At 53.9% G+C, this 12,421-nt stretch overlaps 3 protein-coding genes across 3 annotated transcripts; all 3 read right to left on the reverse strand.

The window, feature by feature from the left end:
* Positions 1-1,160: 1,160 nt before the first annotated feature.
* LOC101775173 (GDSL esterase/lipase At2g04570) lies at positions 1,161-3,047 on the reverse strand. The gene is made up of 5 exons (XM_004953348.2): positions 2,768-3,047; positions 2,519-2,655; positions 2,189-2,416; positions 1,798-2,065; positions 1,161-1,711 (listed from the first exon to the last, which is right to left on the reverse strand). The coding sequence occupies exons 1-5, from the start codon at positions 3,024-3,026 to the stop codon at positions 1,491-1,493; spliced, it is 1,113 nt and encodes a 370-aa protein (XP_004953405.1). The 5' UTR covers positions 3,027-3,047; the 3' UTR covers positions 1,161-1,490.
* A 643-nt stretch (positions 3,048-3,690) lies between these two features.
* Positions 3,691-6,665, reverse strand: LOC101775572 (GDSL esterase/lipase At5g55050). The gene is made up of 5 exons (XM_004953349.3): positions 6,281-6,665; positions 5,008-5,138; positions 4,666-4,902; positions 4,312-4,561; positions 3,691-4,182 (listed from the first exon to the last, which is right to left on the reverse strand). The coding sequence occupies exons 1-5, from the start codon at positions 6,588-6,590 to the stop codon at positions 3,956-3,958; spliced, it is 1,155 nt and encodes a 384-aa protein (XP_004953406.1). The 5' UTR covers positions 6,591-6,665; the 3' UTR covers positions 3,691-3,955.
* A 2,493-nt stretch (positions 6,666-9,158) lies between these two features.
* LOC101775984 (dehydrin COR410) lies at positions 9,159-10,718 on the reverse strand. The gene is made up of 2 exons (XM_004953350.3): positions 10,318-10,718; positions 9,159-10,192 (listed from the first exon to the last, which is right to left on the reverse strand). The coding sequence occupies exons 1-2, from the start codon at positions 10,603-10,605 to the stop codon at positions 9,608-9,610; spliced, it is 873 nt and encodes a 290-aa protein (XP_004953407.1). The 5' UTR covers positions 10,606-10,718; the 3' UTR covers positions 9,159-9,607.
* Positions 10,719-12,421: the final 1,703 nt, after the last annotated feature.

Consider the following 12,421-nt stretch of genomic DNA (forward strand, 5'->3'; position numbering starts at 1 on the left):
GGCACTGATGTGTGTTTTTCTGAATTTATTTTAGGAATTAACCAACGATATTCTTTTGGTGGTGGGTGCCGGTCAACAGCGAGCTAACAAGCTGTTAGCAGTGATTTCATCAATCTCGAGAATCGGTCGGCTCAGTTTCTCGAATATGCTCATACAGTGTTGGGATGCATACATGTATTAATAGGATTGAGTATGCGTGCGTTTATGTGAGCATATACAGACGTTTGTTTCGAAAAAAATTATATAAAAATCGAGATTATAGATTATAAATAATTGGACTATTTGGAATCCCGTAGGTTTTTTTTAACGGACGACAAGAGATTTGCCGAATTTTTATTAGAAGAGAGAGCAAAACAAAAAAGAGGTACAAAAGCAACTTACAACTCATGACTTAGAAAAACTAACTCCACGTGGAGCGCACAACTAGGAAATGACAAAAGGACCCAAAATGAGGAGCGCACAACTAGGAAATGACAAAAGGACCCAAAATGAGGACCCTGAGATCCCGGCTAGCGGAGAAGAAGAGAGGAAAATCAGACTTCCTGTTGTAAGTTCTAATGTTTTGTGTTGCTCACCGGTATTGCTCCACTTTTTAGGTATTCCACATCTTCGTAGGAATCCCGTAGGTTATAAGGTGGTTAGTGAGTTGGATAGGTGGGTGCAGAGAGATAATAGAATTAGAAAAATCTAGGTGGTTAGATTCAATAATCCACGCTGTAATCTGGGCGGTTTCCGATGAACTACATTTCCTCTTATCTGGGCTCATACGTAGCTGATTCATAGCAATGGACACAGCAAGCCCAAACTGCGGGGGGCTTGTTAAGCTGAAGCAGTGTCCTTTCGGAAGCCCAAATTAGGCCCATCAAGCCTCGTTCGTTCTGCCGTGGCGCCGAAACAGAGAAAATGGCTCGCTCTGCCCTTAACGACCCAAGGCCCAAACAACTCTTGGCGACAGTTCACTGAAAGAAATTAAGCAGCAGTTCGCACACCATGACGCAGGGGAACTGCTCATTAAGGAACGAGATTATCATACAGATGACAAATCCAGTATCATGTCGTGGCAAGAATTTCTTTTTGACTCTCAGGAAAAGAAAAACGCCATCCAAGTTTTCAAATCAAATATGTAATAAGAACAAACAAATTTCTACTTGACGCGCTCGGGCTGGCCATGCGCATCTCTACGGCCTGTTTGTTTCCACTTATAAGCGCCTTATGGATGGAAATAAGCGAAAATCCTGCCAAACGTTTTGCTTATTTTCACCGATTCTCGCTTATGTGGTAAGCCGCTTTACAGATTTGAACTACGAGAAGCGAAAAACAAGAAGTGAAAATAATTTCGCTTAGACTATAATCCAAACGTGACTAGGAAAAACGTATCCAAACACTGCTGACCCCGTCCGTCCTGTGTGACTAGTAATGCTTATTCGTACCAGGAGCAAAGCATGCCCCGGAGAATCCCAAGAAAATTGCGCGGAACCAATCAATCACAGTCACAGCAGGGCCAGCTCCCTGACGTTGATGGGGTTGACGAAGGTCCGGTTGCCGGCGAAGATGGTCTGCGCGGCGACGAGCGACACGGCCTGCGTGGGATGGTCCGCGTCCCAGAACAGGTGGCCGTCGCGGTCGGCGCACAGCGACGCCGTCTCGTTGCACGCGTACGCAGCCCCGAACGGGCCCCCGCCGCAGCACGCCGCCTCCAGCTCCGTGAAGCCTGCAGGCACGGACGCGATCAACCCGACGATGACACACGCCGGATTGCTCAGAAAAAATGGTGAGATTAAGGTGCGGATCGCTTACTCCAGGCGTCGGTCCGCGGGTTCTCGAAGACGAAGGAGACCATGGTGAAGGCGTCGGCGAGGGAGTAGGCCATGCCGGGCAGGTCGCGGGCCAGGTCCTGCAGCATCGCCGCGAGCATCGGGTAGGAGCGCAGCGAGAGGTCGTTGAGCGGGTCGAAGCAACCCTGGGTGCCCATCTGCTTCAGCCGGCGCAGCCGCTGCGACGGCAGGCACCCCAGCGGCGGGACGCTGATGACGCTGAACTTCCTCGCGCCCATCTCATAAAGGGCCTGCGGTGCATACATCATCAGAGGACGCGTTGCAACGTCACCGGCATGCCGATTTCGGTAACTTTTCTTCTTGAGGTCTAGAGCGGATGAACAGAGACGCAGAGCGTGGCGTGCTGCACGTACCGTGATGGACTGCTTGTAGGCAGCAACGAGGCCACTCAAGAACTTGTAGTCGTCGCTAGGACCAGGAGACGCGGAGTATTCGAACATGTCGTTGCTGCCGGCGCTGATGAGAAAGATGGACCTGCAGAGGAAGCTGGAGGTCTTCTTCGCGCCTGACAGCTTGGTCATGTGCTTGACAACCCCTGAGAAGTACTCCAGCTGTTTCGACATCGGGATCACCTCGCCAAACTGCACAAACAAGTTCACATTAGTCGCCTTGTGTCTCCATATGCACCGCATTTCTGCGTGCTATAAGCTGTATGTGCATCGGGCAATTAGTTCTGAATGTACCAGAAAACGGCCGGTGTCATCTGCAAACCCGGACCCTCCTGACGCGAAGTTGATGCCTTTGTACATCTGGGGCGTGACGGTCTTTTTCGTCAGAGAGAGGTAAGCCGGTGGGCTCCTTTTAAACCCAAGCGCCCGAGCTGTTGTTCATCGTGAAATCATGCAGAGTGCACTGGTCAGTCATCGAACACGGATCGCATTGCTCAACTAGTAAACTCTGTAGGCGTTACAGAGTGCAGTACGTTAACCTACCTAGCAAGTCCGCCGTGTTGAGGCCATTGCTGAACCGGCCGGTCGGCACCGACCCGGGGAAGTCCACGCCGTACTTGGGGTAGTTGGCTCTGGCCCCGACGGAGATGTTCAGGTCGTTGTTGTTGCCGACGTCCACCGTGGAGTCGCCGAACACGAACACCGCCGGGACGAGCCGCGGGTGCCTCGCCTCCGCGACCGTCGCCGCGAGCACAAGCAGGCACACGGCCGCGAGCACGTAGGAAGCGGCCCGGTTGGCCATCGCGGCTCTGTTGCTTTTGCTCGTGCTCTGGTCTTAGTATCTGTGTTCAGGTGGTCAGGTCTTCAGAATACCTGACCGAGGATGTATATATACTGTGACAGAGAGCACAAGGTTCCATCAGAAATTAACGAAAAGCAGCGAGAATTACCATCGAGCAGCTCGCCGATACGCTGTTTTTTGTTCTGGAATAACACAACTTGCGATTCCACGATCCTCTGTCCGTGACTCGGTATTACCAGTTATTAAAAGCTGGTAGCTTGTATAACAATGTATACCTGTCACATTCTATTAGATGCAAAGAACATACCGCCGAATCATCTAGATGTCATTTGCAATCAAACTAAGGGTGGAAATGTGTTTGACGAAGTCCACATGGCCTAGACCGGTAGCGCCTCGGAGGCAACCGCGACGTCACGACAGGCACACAACTGGTGCGGTTTAGGACATATTAGCTGGGACCAAGAACGGCATGGCCTGCAGGAATGTACCGACGTGTTTAGAGCTTGCGTTCGTATCTAGCTGCATAGGAAAGCGTGATGCTCTTGGCTCTTCCCGGGTATTTCTGAATGCTTGAAATTTTAGCCGAGGACGATTAAAAGATTTCTGAGGTGTAAGTCCAGGAAGTATAGATGCCATGTACACTGTTTATCCGCAGCAGATTCTGTTAAGAGGGTCCAATCATAGTCACGCGTCTACGAACACGCTCTGCACCTGCACCCAATTCGTTCAGATTATCACAGAGATCACGAGAGGTGACATGTTATCTCCGAGTCCAAACCACACACACCGCCGCCATCAGCCCAGCACCATCCAAACCACCAGGAACAGAGTGAACACAAGAGACGCGTATCCTAAACACCAATATCACCATGGCACAAACAACACGGTACACGGTTACACGGGGCCTCGTGCCCCGGCTATCTAGTTGCCTAGCACTGGTCCTCCACCAGCTGCCTGAAGTTTATCGGCGCGGCGAAGTGGAGCGAGCCGTCGTAGATGGCCGCGGCGGCGATCTTGGAGGCGGCGTGCGTCGGGTGCAGCAGGTCCCAGAACAGGTACTCGTGCCGGTTGTCGCACAGCGTCGCGTTGGGCGTGCACCCGGACTTGCCGTTGAACCGCCCCGACCCGCAGCACGCGTTCGTGACGTCCTTGAACCCTGCACGACATGTCGAACATTTTCCTCCGTCAAACCAGATCACAATCCACTGAAACCTGAACCGCGTTCTGCCCAGCGTTGCCATCGATCAGTCAGTTATCTGAAAGGCGTATGCGTTCAGGCACGTACCGAGCCTTTGCGGGTGCTTCATGATGCTCTGCACGACGGCGTGGGAGCTCCCGACGGAGTACTTGAGTCCCTGGAAGCTCGCGCCGAGGCCGTGCATGGCGTCCCTGACGCCCTTGTTGAACCCGCGCGCCAGCTCGTTGAGGACGTCGATGCAGGCACCGAGCGGGTGCAGGCTCCTGGGGTACGGACAGCACCCGATCGGCGGGACGTCGATCACCGCGAACTTCCTCGCGCCGAGCACGTACAGTGCCTGAAACCCACCGCGCCGCGGAACACGTTTTCGTTTCAGTGAGAGTAATCTTCGGCAGATCATGAGGTCCGGAGAGCACGGCGCGGCGGCGATCGGCCTATTACCTTGACATGGTTCTGGTACAGCGAGACGAGGTTGCCGACGAACCGCTGCTTGTCGGCGTCCGACGGCGTGCTGTTCCGCGAGAAGAAGGCGAAGAGGTCGTTGCCGCCGGTGCTGACGAGGAACACCGATCGCGACAGCACGGCGTCGGCCGCCCCCTGGGTGATGCGCGCGGAGATGTTGCGCTGCAAGGCGTCGAACTGCTCGACCTGCTGGCTCAACGGGATGATGGAGCTCCCCTGCACGAACAAGTTAAGGGATCGACGTCTTGTCAGTATGTCGTGTAAGGGCTCGTAATCTTATCAGTAGCTTGCAGTTAATTTAGTTGGTCACTAGTGGCTTACTGTCGTGTCAAGAATGCCTGATCCTGCAGAGGCGAAGTTCACTCCCAGTAGACCCCTGAAGACCTGCTTGTTGGTTTTGTTGGCCACGGCGAGGAATGGCGGGGGGCTGCGCTTGAAGCCCATGTTCATAGCTGATAAAGATGAACGAAACTTTTTAGAGCCAGATGAACATGTTTACAACGCAATGCTACTGCTCGCTGCAGTGCTTTATTTCAGAACTTTGAGCAACCGATCATTTTGGGATTGTCTACTTGTACTTGCAGACAAAAAATTCTACACTCATACGTCACTGAAAGATTCGATAGCAGCAAATTTTCAGAGCACTTGAGAGTCAATTTGCAGTCTCAAAGGTACTCATGGATAATCAGGAAAGTCTAAGTAAAATGTTTGGGCAAGTGGGTGACCACGGGTTAGATCAGAACGTATGTGCTGCGTGTTTCACTGTTTCTCATGTGGCGTGTAGATTTTGGCAGCAGACGCAGAGGTGCAGTGGGTGCGTGGCGTCCACTACTCCTCTGTGTCCGCCCCTCCTTCAAGCGCCAACGCAAGCGAGTCAGCCTGCTCGTTCAGACGCTCATGTGCACTGCGCGTTGGCTGAACGACGAACACAAAACTGCGTGATCGGTCCCTTTTACCACGTCAGTACACTGCCACGCTTTGCAATGTCTGCAGTCTGCACGACTGCACCGCGTGTGGGACGCGAGCAGCAGCGCCAATTGATCACGCAGAGGTCCATCGCTTGTCTGAAAGCCTGCAAGTGCAGTGCCTTCACTTTGGCCACTGAATTATGCCTATAATATGATCATTTCCTAGTAGCAGTATAGCACAAACAAACTGATTCCTGACAATACTCATATTTTTCTTCTTCCCGTCTTTAGCAAGCATGCAGAGATTATCTGCCAGGCCCTATCCCCTGAGCCTCTTTTAACTGAAATTAACCGCGCTCGCGGCTAAGTACTGATCGCGCATGCTTTCGTTTGCTATCAGTTGTCAGCACTGAAACTCAAAAGTTGTCCTGAAATTAGGAAAGCGAAACTAATTGGCTAAGGCGTTAGAGCAGCTTAAAGATTTGGGTATCTGTAGCAATTCTTCGCTGGAAGCTCTGGCGCCACCAAAAACCTTCTTCAGAGCTGAAGTCGGGGTCATGGCAGAGAAAACGAGCTCGGCAGCGAAGCATGCATGCAGTTACGCCATTTATCTCAACACATCTCGCAAGCTTTGGGCCAAGTTCAAGAGCACACATGAGCAAGTCGCGATGCAGCCGAGTGCTTACCCAAGAAGTCGACGCCGTTGTAGCCATTGCTGAACCTTCCGGTGGGCCTCGACGTCGGGAAGTCGACGCCGTTGTGCGGGAAGTTGGCCCGCGGCACGGCGCTGCCCGGCAGGTAGTTGTTGTTGCCCACGTCCGCCGTGGAGTCCCCGAAGACGTAGATCGCCGGCACCTTGTTGCTCCCCGCCGCCGCCGCGGCGCATGCGAACGTAGCAGCAGCGAGCAGAGCGCGCAGCAGCAGCACTCGCACTTGTGGCACGGTGGCCATGGCCGGGCCGTGATGCTGTGCAGCCTGCCCGGCGTAGTGCGGCATCTAGTGATTACAGGGTGGGGGTGGGCGGTGCGCTCGGCTTTGGGAAAGGGCGGGCCGAGACCGGCACGGCTCGGCCGGCGCTTTAAAGGGGAGGTGGCAAGCCGTAGTGGCTCGCTTTATGGCCGATAGGGGCCGTGGCAGTGGCACGGCACCACGACTAGTCGTGTACAAAGGCGGCTTTGGTAAAGAGGGCGGGCCGTGCCGGTCTGCCGGACTCCTTCGGCGAGTGCATCCGGGTCCGGGGAGTCGGACGTATCCACGCCGTCGAAGACGGGAGTGCGGCGACTAGAAAGTAGAAATGAGAGTGCACTGGGGTAGGATCTCGGATCTCCTACATGTACTTATGTACTTGTGAATCTCTCTTGTTTCGTACTGCTACTTGGAGGAAGGAAAACAAAAGGGATGCAGAAGCACTGTAACCGTGTGGAAAGGCAGATCTCTCGGTATGTGCTTTATTTCCAGCTAAACTTGATGGAATCTTTGCTTGATCTTCATTCACCCAAGTGCCGTGGTCCTGCTATGGGCTACATGCACATCATAGTAGAATGAGTTTCTTTTCTTTTCTTTTCTTTTCTTTTGGTGAGAGATCTTTTTTTCCTTTTTGAAGCAATCTTGGCTTAACTGAATTGGTTACTTGGAACCACCACATTGTCAGCAAGAATATGTTCTACCAACAAACACCTGGCCAGGAATGACTTGGCTTAACTGAATTGATTACTTCCAGAAATCACATTGTCAATAAGAATATATTCCACCAACCAATGCCACCGATACATTTGTACAAGCATATTGTAGCCGCAACACGTTTACAAATCTTGAAGGATTGAGAAGGCCAAGCGGAATCCAGTCTGCAGGCACCGCGGTTAATTGCTCGGTAGCCTATTCTTGTACGCTTAATTCACCGGTTTTCCTTTTCGCAAAGCATCCAATAATTCAATCTTTACGCCTGGTTCATTTTCATATTGTTGTTACCATTCCTTACATCTGAAGCTTGCATCGCATCGCATTGCTAGCATGTCAGTTGCAGCTTTTTGCTTGGCGGACAGAAAAGAAGATCCCATGCATATGTATACGCGTGGCCTTTTTCGCCCCCTTTGCAAAGCAACAAAAATAAAACGACAGCAGTGGACAGTGCCACCTTTTTCTTTTTGAGGTCGACGAGTCAAGAGGGTAATCTCTGAGCTTCACTTTCAGACGATCTGAATTCTGATGCCCCTGCACTTAACAACTTTTACCTGTTTTACCGTGGGTCGCTCGCTGTTCAGGTAGCAGCAGCACGCATCTTTACCAACCAGGTCCCCTACGTTACCAGACGGTGCCGTTTGGAAGAGCACGTAATCCTCCCATACAACGGTTTCAGTGGAGAATTCCACCAAATTCGTGCCTTCAGTGTGACTCTTTTTGCGTTTGCGATGGTCGTTGATGTTGAAACTTGAAACTCAGTTTACTTTAGATGGCTGTTGAAGCTGAGTTGGCGCCACGAGCGTCGAGAAATCATCGAGGCCTTTTTCTGTTCCACCGTATTCTATTGCACCCCTTTTTCCTCCACTAAACAGAGACACATGATTGTATCCTGCAAGTGTGCATTAGCCTACGGGCCATCTTTCCCTGCTGCTCTTTTCCGCGTGTTCAACCCGAGGCACTCGATCCGTCCGTCGAACAAGCACTACAAGAACTGAACACCAGCACAGAGCACACGTTCTAGCTGTAATCATTCCGATACAGGTCCATCGATCACCGATGGAGATTCCATCTTAGCTCATCATCACTTTCTCTGGCTTTTCTGGGTGAGTATCACTGTGTGTCTCTGTCACCCGCGTAAAAAATGCCTCCAGCTGCATTTTGTTTTTTTGCCCCTGCTGAGGAGAGGAAACCTGCCAAACTATGCCGCCGCTAGGCCCATTCAGTTTGGCTCTGTCAGGTCGAGCGTGCGCGGCGCTAGCACCGCCGAGTTGTGGGCGCGGGCGCGGGCGCGTGGCCTAGGCTAGGATGAACCCGGTATGGCGGCGACGACGGACTCGGCCGACGGCCGGAAGGGCCTCAGTGCCGTGATCTGGCATCAGGAACCAGCCACCAGGTCCGCCATTTCTTTCCTGGTTTTTTCCCATGCACGCGAGAGCGCGTGCAAGCACACGTACGGTTCGTACTGAGCGCGTGCCACCACTTGCATCTTGCACGCCCGGACCAAACCTTGTTGGTTCAATGCGCGCATCAGACCAAACAGTGGGTTTTCTGGTGTGACATTACCAACACGCGCGTGGCAACTCCTGAACTCCTTAGCTCTAGTAATTATCAAAAAAGAAAAGAAAAGAAAAGAACCTTCTTGGCGTTATTTTTCCTCCGGTATCATGGGGATGTGAACCAATGAGGCCCAGATGATGCATCTTGGTCTCTAAAATTGCTCAAGTTCTTGATGGGCTTCTCAAAAATTGCACAGAGGAGGAGAGTGGACATGGGCTACTATAGGCCGTCGCAAAGCCCATAACGAAATATGGCCCGTAAAGAAGCCCGTAAAACAGTTTCATGTGATCATGTCCTACACTTGTCACAATGTCAGAGACACCGGGAAAAAGTCACACTGTCTTTTATTTTTTGCATAATATAAGTTACATTGAGGATGCCATTGCGTGAGCTCTAGAAGTAAGATAATGAGGTAGCTAGATTTCTAGAACTCCCCTTTCAAATGATAATACACAAGGATCACAACGTGACAATATATATGCTGGGCAGAAACCAAAGTAAATATTGAGGCATAATGCCCAGGTAGCCCAGCCGAATTACAATACGCAACACCCAACATCCAGACCCTGACTTGGAACCAAACTAAGCCCGTACCAGAGCAAACAACAAAGCAGCAACGCTCACTACCAGCACTGGCCGGTACGGGCATCAACACACCGGGGCCTTGACCGCGCAACCCATCTTGAAACCAAACTTACTAAAGCAAAGCAGAACTGCAGAACCAAACGCACGCCAAACGCTTCTGATCAAGGCCCGGTCAGGACACGCGGGCGAGCTTAAGAGCTGGTGGTCTTGTGCTCGCCGGCAGCAGCGCCGGCGGCCTTGTGGTCCTCCTCGCCGGAGCCCTTGTTGTACCCGGGTATCTTGTCCATGATCTTGCCCAGCAAGCCCTTCTTCTCCTTGCCGTCCGGGCTGCTCACGTCCTCGGTGTGCGGTGTCGGCGCTGGCGCGTGGACGGCGGGTGCGCCGGCAGCGTCCTCCGGTTTCTTGTGGCCGCCGGGGAGCTTCTCCTTGATCTTGTCAAGGAGGCCTTTCTTCTCCTCCTCCGGTGCCGGTGGGGCGTCGGTCTTCGCGTCGTCCTCGATCTTCTGGACGACGACGGCGTGGTCATGGTGGTGGACGTGCGTCTCCACGGGCGGGGGAGCCGGCGCCGGGACGTACGGCTTGTGGTCGTCCTCCTTGTAAGCGTGCGTCTCCACGGGCGCTGGCGCCGGGGCCGGTACGGCCGTGTGGTGCTCGCCCTCGGCGTGGTCCTTGTGGCCGGGCAGCTTCTCCTTGATCTTCTCCTTGAGGCCCTTCTTCTTCTTCCTCTTGACGATCTCGCCGTTCTCGTCGATCACCTCCTCTTCCTCGTCGCTCGACTGCACGCAACGATCGCAGCCAGGAATCAGTACACACATAAATGATCAGTCGTGTCATAATGTATTAAGAAGCCGCGTACCGATCCAGATTAATTAAGCTATGCAGATCATATTAATGAACTTACCGAGCTAGAGCTAGAGCTGGTGCGGTGCAGCTTGGCGAGGAGGCTCTCCTTCTTCTCCCCGGCCTCGTGCTCTTCCTTCTTGTGCTCGTGCTTCTCAGGCTCGGCCACCGTGACCTTTTCCATGCCGGTCACCAGCTCCTCCTCCTGCTTCTTCTCCTGGTCCTCGGGCTTCTTCCTGCCGAGAAGGGTGTCCAGGATCCCCCTGTCCTTCACCTCCACCTGATCGGCGGCCTTCTCCTGGGCCTCGCCGCCCTGGTGGTGCAGCTGGGTGTTCCTCTCATCCTCCATGATCAAACTAAAGGCTTCCCAACTAAAAACAACAGAACAGATCAGCACGCTACTAGAACTCGCTCTTGACTGCTGTGAGACTCGCTTTGGCTTTTGGATGAAGATTGTGGCGAGGCCGGAGGGTTCCTTATATAGAGGAGGCGCTCCCGAGCTGAGCTGGGCGGCCGAAAGGTGTCTGCAATGGTAACGTGACAGCTCGTTGATGCGACCGAGAGGCGAGAGGTAACGTGCGTACGCGGAGGCTACGCGACGCGAGGAAGACGGATCAGCTAGGGTGTGGAGAACGGAGTACAGTAGGCCGGCGAGCCGACGACGGGGACATGGTGGGCAGGGCCCCGGGGCCAGTGGCGGCGCGACGCGTGTCCCGGCTCCGACGTGGCGGTGCCTCGGGCCGCGGTGGGCGGCGTCGGGAGAGGTCGGCGCCATGTGGGCGGGCCTGGTGACGCGCGCGGGTGGCCATCGGAGGAAGCGTGGACGGCTCGCGTCTTGCGATCGGAGGTGGGTCGGTCGGCGTGGCGTTCTGGTCTCTTGCTGCTCTGCTCCACTTTCCGTCCGGCTTGGCGTTATCCACCTGCTCCGCTGCCCGCGCGACGCTTGTCTTCCGCTGATCAGTTTCCTAATTTTCATTTATAAGTACCTTAATAAAAAAAGGTGAGCATTTTTGTTCGCTTTGGACTCGTCAGGCTTCAATTGGGGCACCAAGGCGTTAGCATCAGTTTCCAGCCGGACGCTCTCGCCTCTTTATCAGATCTCTCAAGTCGCGTTCGCAATTCCAGCTTACGTTGCCGGATTGAAGTTTTCAAGCTCTCATTGCAAGTTGCCAGTGGGCGGCACGGCCACTAGCGTGATTGCACGGGGGGTGCATGACTCGGACGACGAGAGAAGTCGAGAGGCTTCGACGTTGACATGTGGGGCCGGACCCGCGGGGCTCCACTGATCCGTCGCTTGGCGGCCGGAACCAAACAGTGCGGCCGGTGGGGGCTCGTGAGTGGATTTGGCCCCGGCCGGCCTAAGCTATCCGGTTGGGCAGGATTAATCAGCCACCCCAAAAGTCCTGGACTTCTAAAACTCCCGGGAGCCGGGACCCTCCATTTCCCTCCTCCCCTTTCGCTTTGATGAGCTTTCGTCGACGAAAATGTCGGTGGCGTGTCGGCCTTTTGCTTTCTTTCGGCCGTCCTCCCCTGCGGAAAACTCTCTGCCTCTCTGGGTAAAGCTTGGGCCACGCCATCGTCCCCTACTCCCCCCTTTCAGCTCGCATCGATTATTGACTTTCGATGCGTTAACGTAGATGCCGAAACTGTCCATCATCGCAGAGGGGAAAAAGGTTTGGCGCCGCGAGTCGCGAGCAGCAGGGCGCGATTTGGACTGGACCTAAAGGCGCCGGTTCCTGGTCCTGATCGAACACTTTCTGATTTTTTACGGCGAGGTGATTCCTCGGTGAACCGAGGATCGCTTCATTGGAGCTGGATGATTAAACTAGCTCGCCGAGAGCCCCAGAGCGCGCCTCGTCACCGGGAGTCGGATCGGCGCCGGATAAACTAGTCAAGGCATTGGATCCTGCCTGGAAAGGAGTCCACGGACGAGGGGGTACCTGGGAGGCAAGGCCCCCGGCTTTTGCACCGGCGTCGTACCGCGAAGCAGACACGGGCTCCAGGAATCGATTCAGCGCAGCGGCACGCCGGGCGCGCCTCTCTCGATTGATTCCCACCGCCACATGCCCGCACAGCGGCAAGCCTGTACTGCCTGCGGCAAGCCTGTACATGCCCAGGATATTTTTTGTCTCGCTTCCCCGTGGCACGTACGCAGGGAACAGTGC

The sequence above is a fragment of the Setaria italica genome, chromosome I (assembly GCF_000263155.2).
Source record: "Setaria italica strain Yugu1 chromosome I, Setaria_italica_v2.0, whole genome shotgun sequence".
Lineage (NCBI taxonomy): Eukaryota > Viridiplantae > Streptophyta > Magnoliopsida > Poales > Poaceae > Setaria > Setaria italica.

What these genes read in the sequence shown, in the direction of transcription:
- LOC101775173 (XM_004953348.2), bottom strand. Translation starts at nt 3,026, where the DNA reads ATGGCCAACCGGGCCGCTTCCTACGTGCTCGCGGCCGTGTGCCTGCTT. An exon ending in ATGACACCGGCCGTTTTCTG is followed by an intron (nt 2,417 to 2,518) that starts GTACATTCAGAA and finishes TTGTTTGTGCAG; the next exon opens with TTTGGCGAGGTGATCCCGAT. An exon ending in CCCGCGGACCGACGCCTGGA is followed by an intron (nt 1,712 to 1,797) that starts GTAAGCGATCCG and finishes CCGTGCCTGCAG; the next exon opens with GCTTCACGGAGCTGGAGGCG.
- LOC101775572 (XM_004953349.3), bottom strand. Translation starts at nt 6,590, where the DNA reads ATGCCGCACTACGCCGGGCAGGCTGCACAGCATCACGGCCCGGCCATG. An exon ending in CAACGGCGTCGACTTCTTGG is followed by an intron (nt 5,139 to 6,280) that starts GTAAGCACTCGG and finishes CATCTTTATCAG; the next exon opens with CTATGAACATGGGCTTCAAG. An exon ending in GAAGCACCCGCAAAGGCTCG is followed by an intron (nt 4,183 to 4,311) that starts GTACGTGCCTGA and finishes CATGTCGTGCAG; the next exon opens with GGTTCAAGGACGTCACGAAC.
- LOC101775984 (XM_004953350.3), bottom strand. Translation starts at nt 10,605, where the DNA reads ATGGAGGATGAGAGGAACACCCAGCTGCACCACCAGGGCGGCGAGGCC. An exon ending in CCAGCTCTAGCTCTAGCTCG is followed by an intron (nt 10,193 to 10,317) that starts GTAAGTTCATTA and finishes CGTTGCGTGCAG; the next exon opens with TCGAGCGACGAGGAAGAGGA.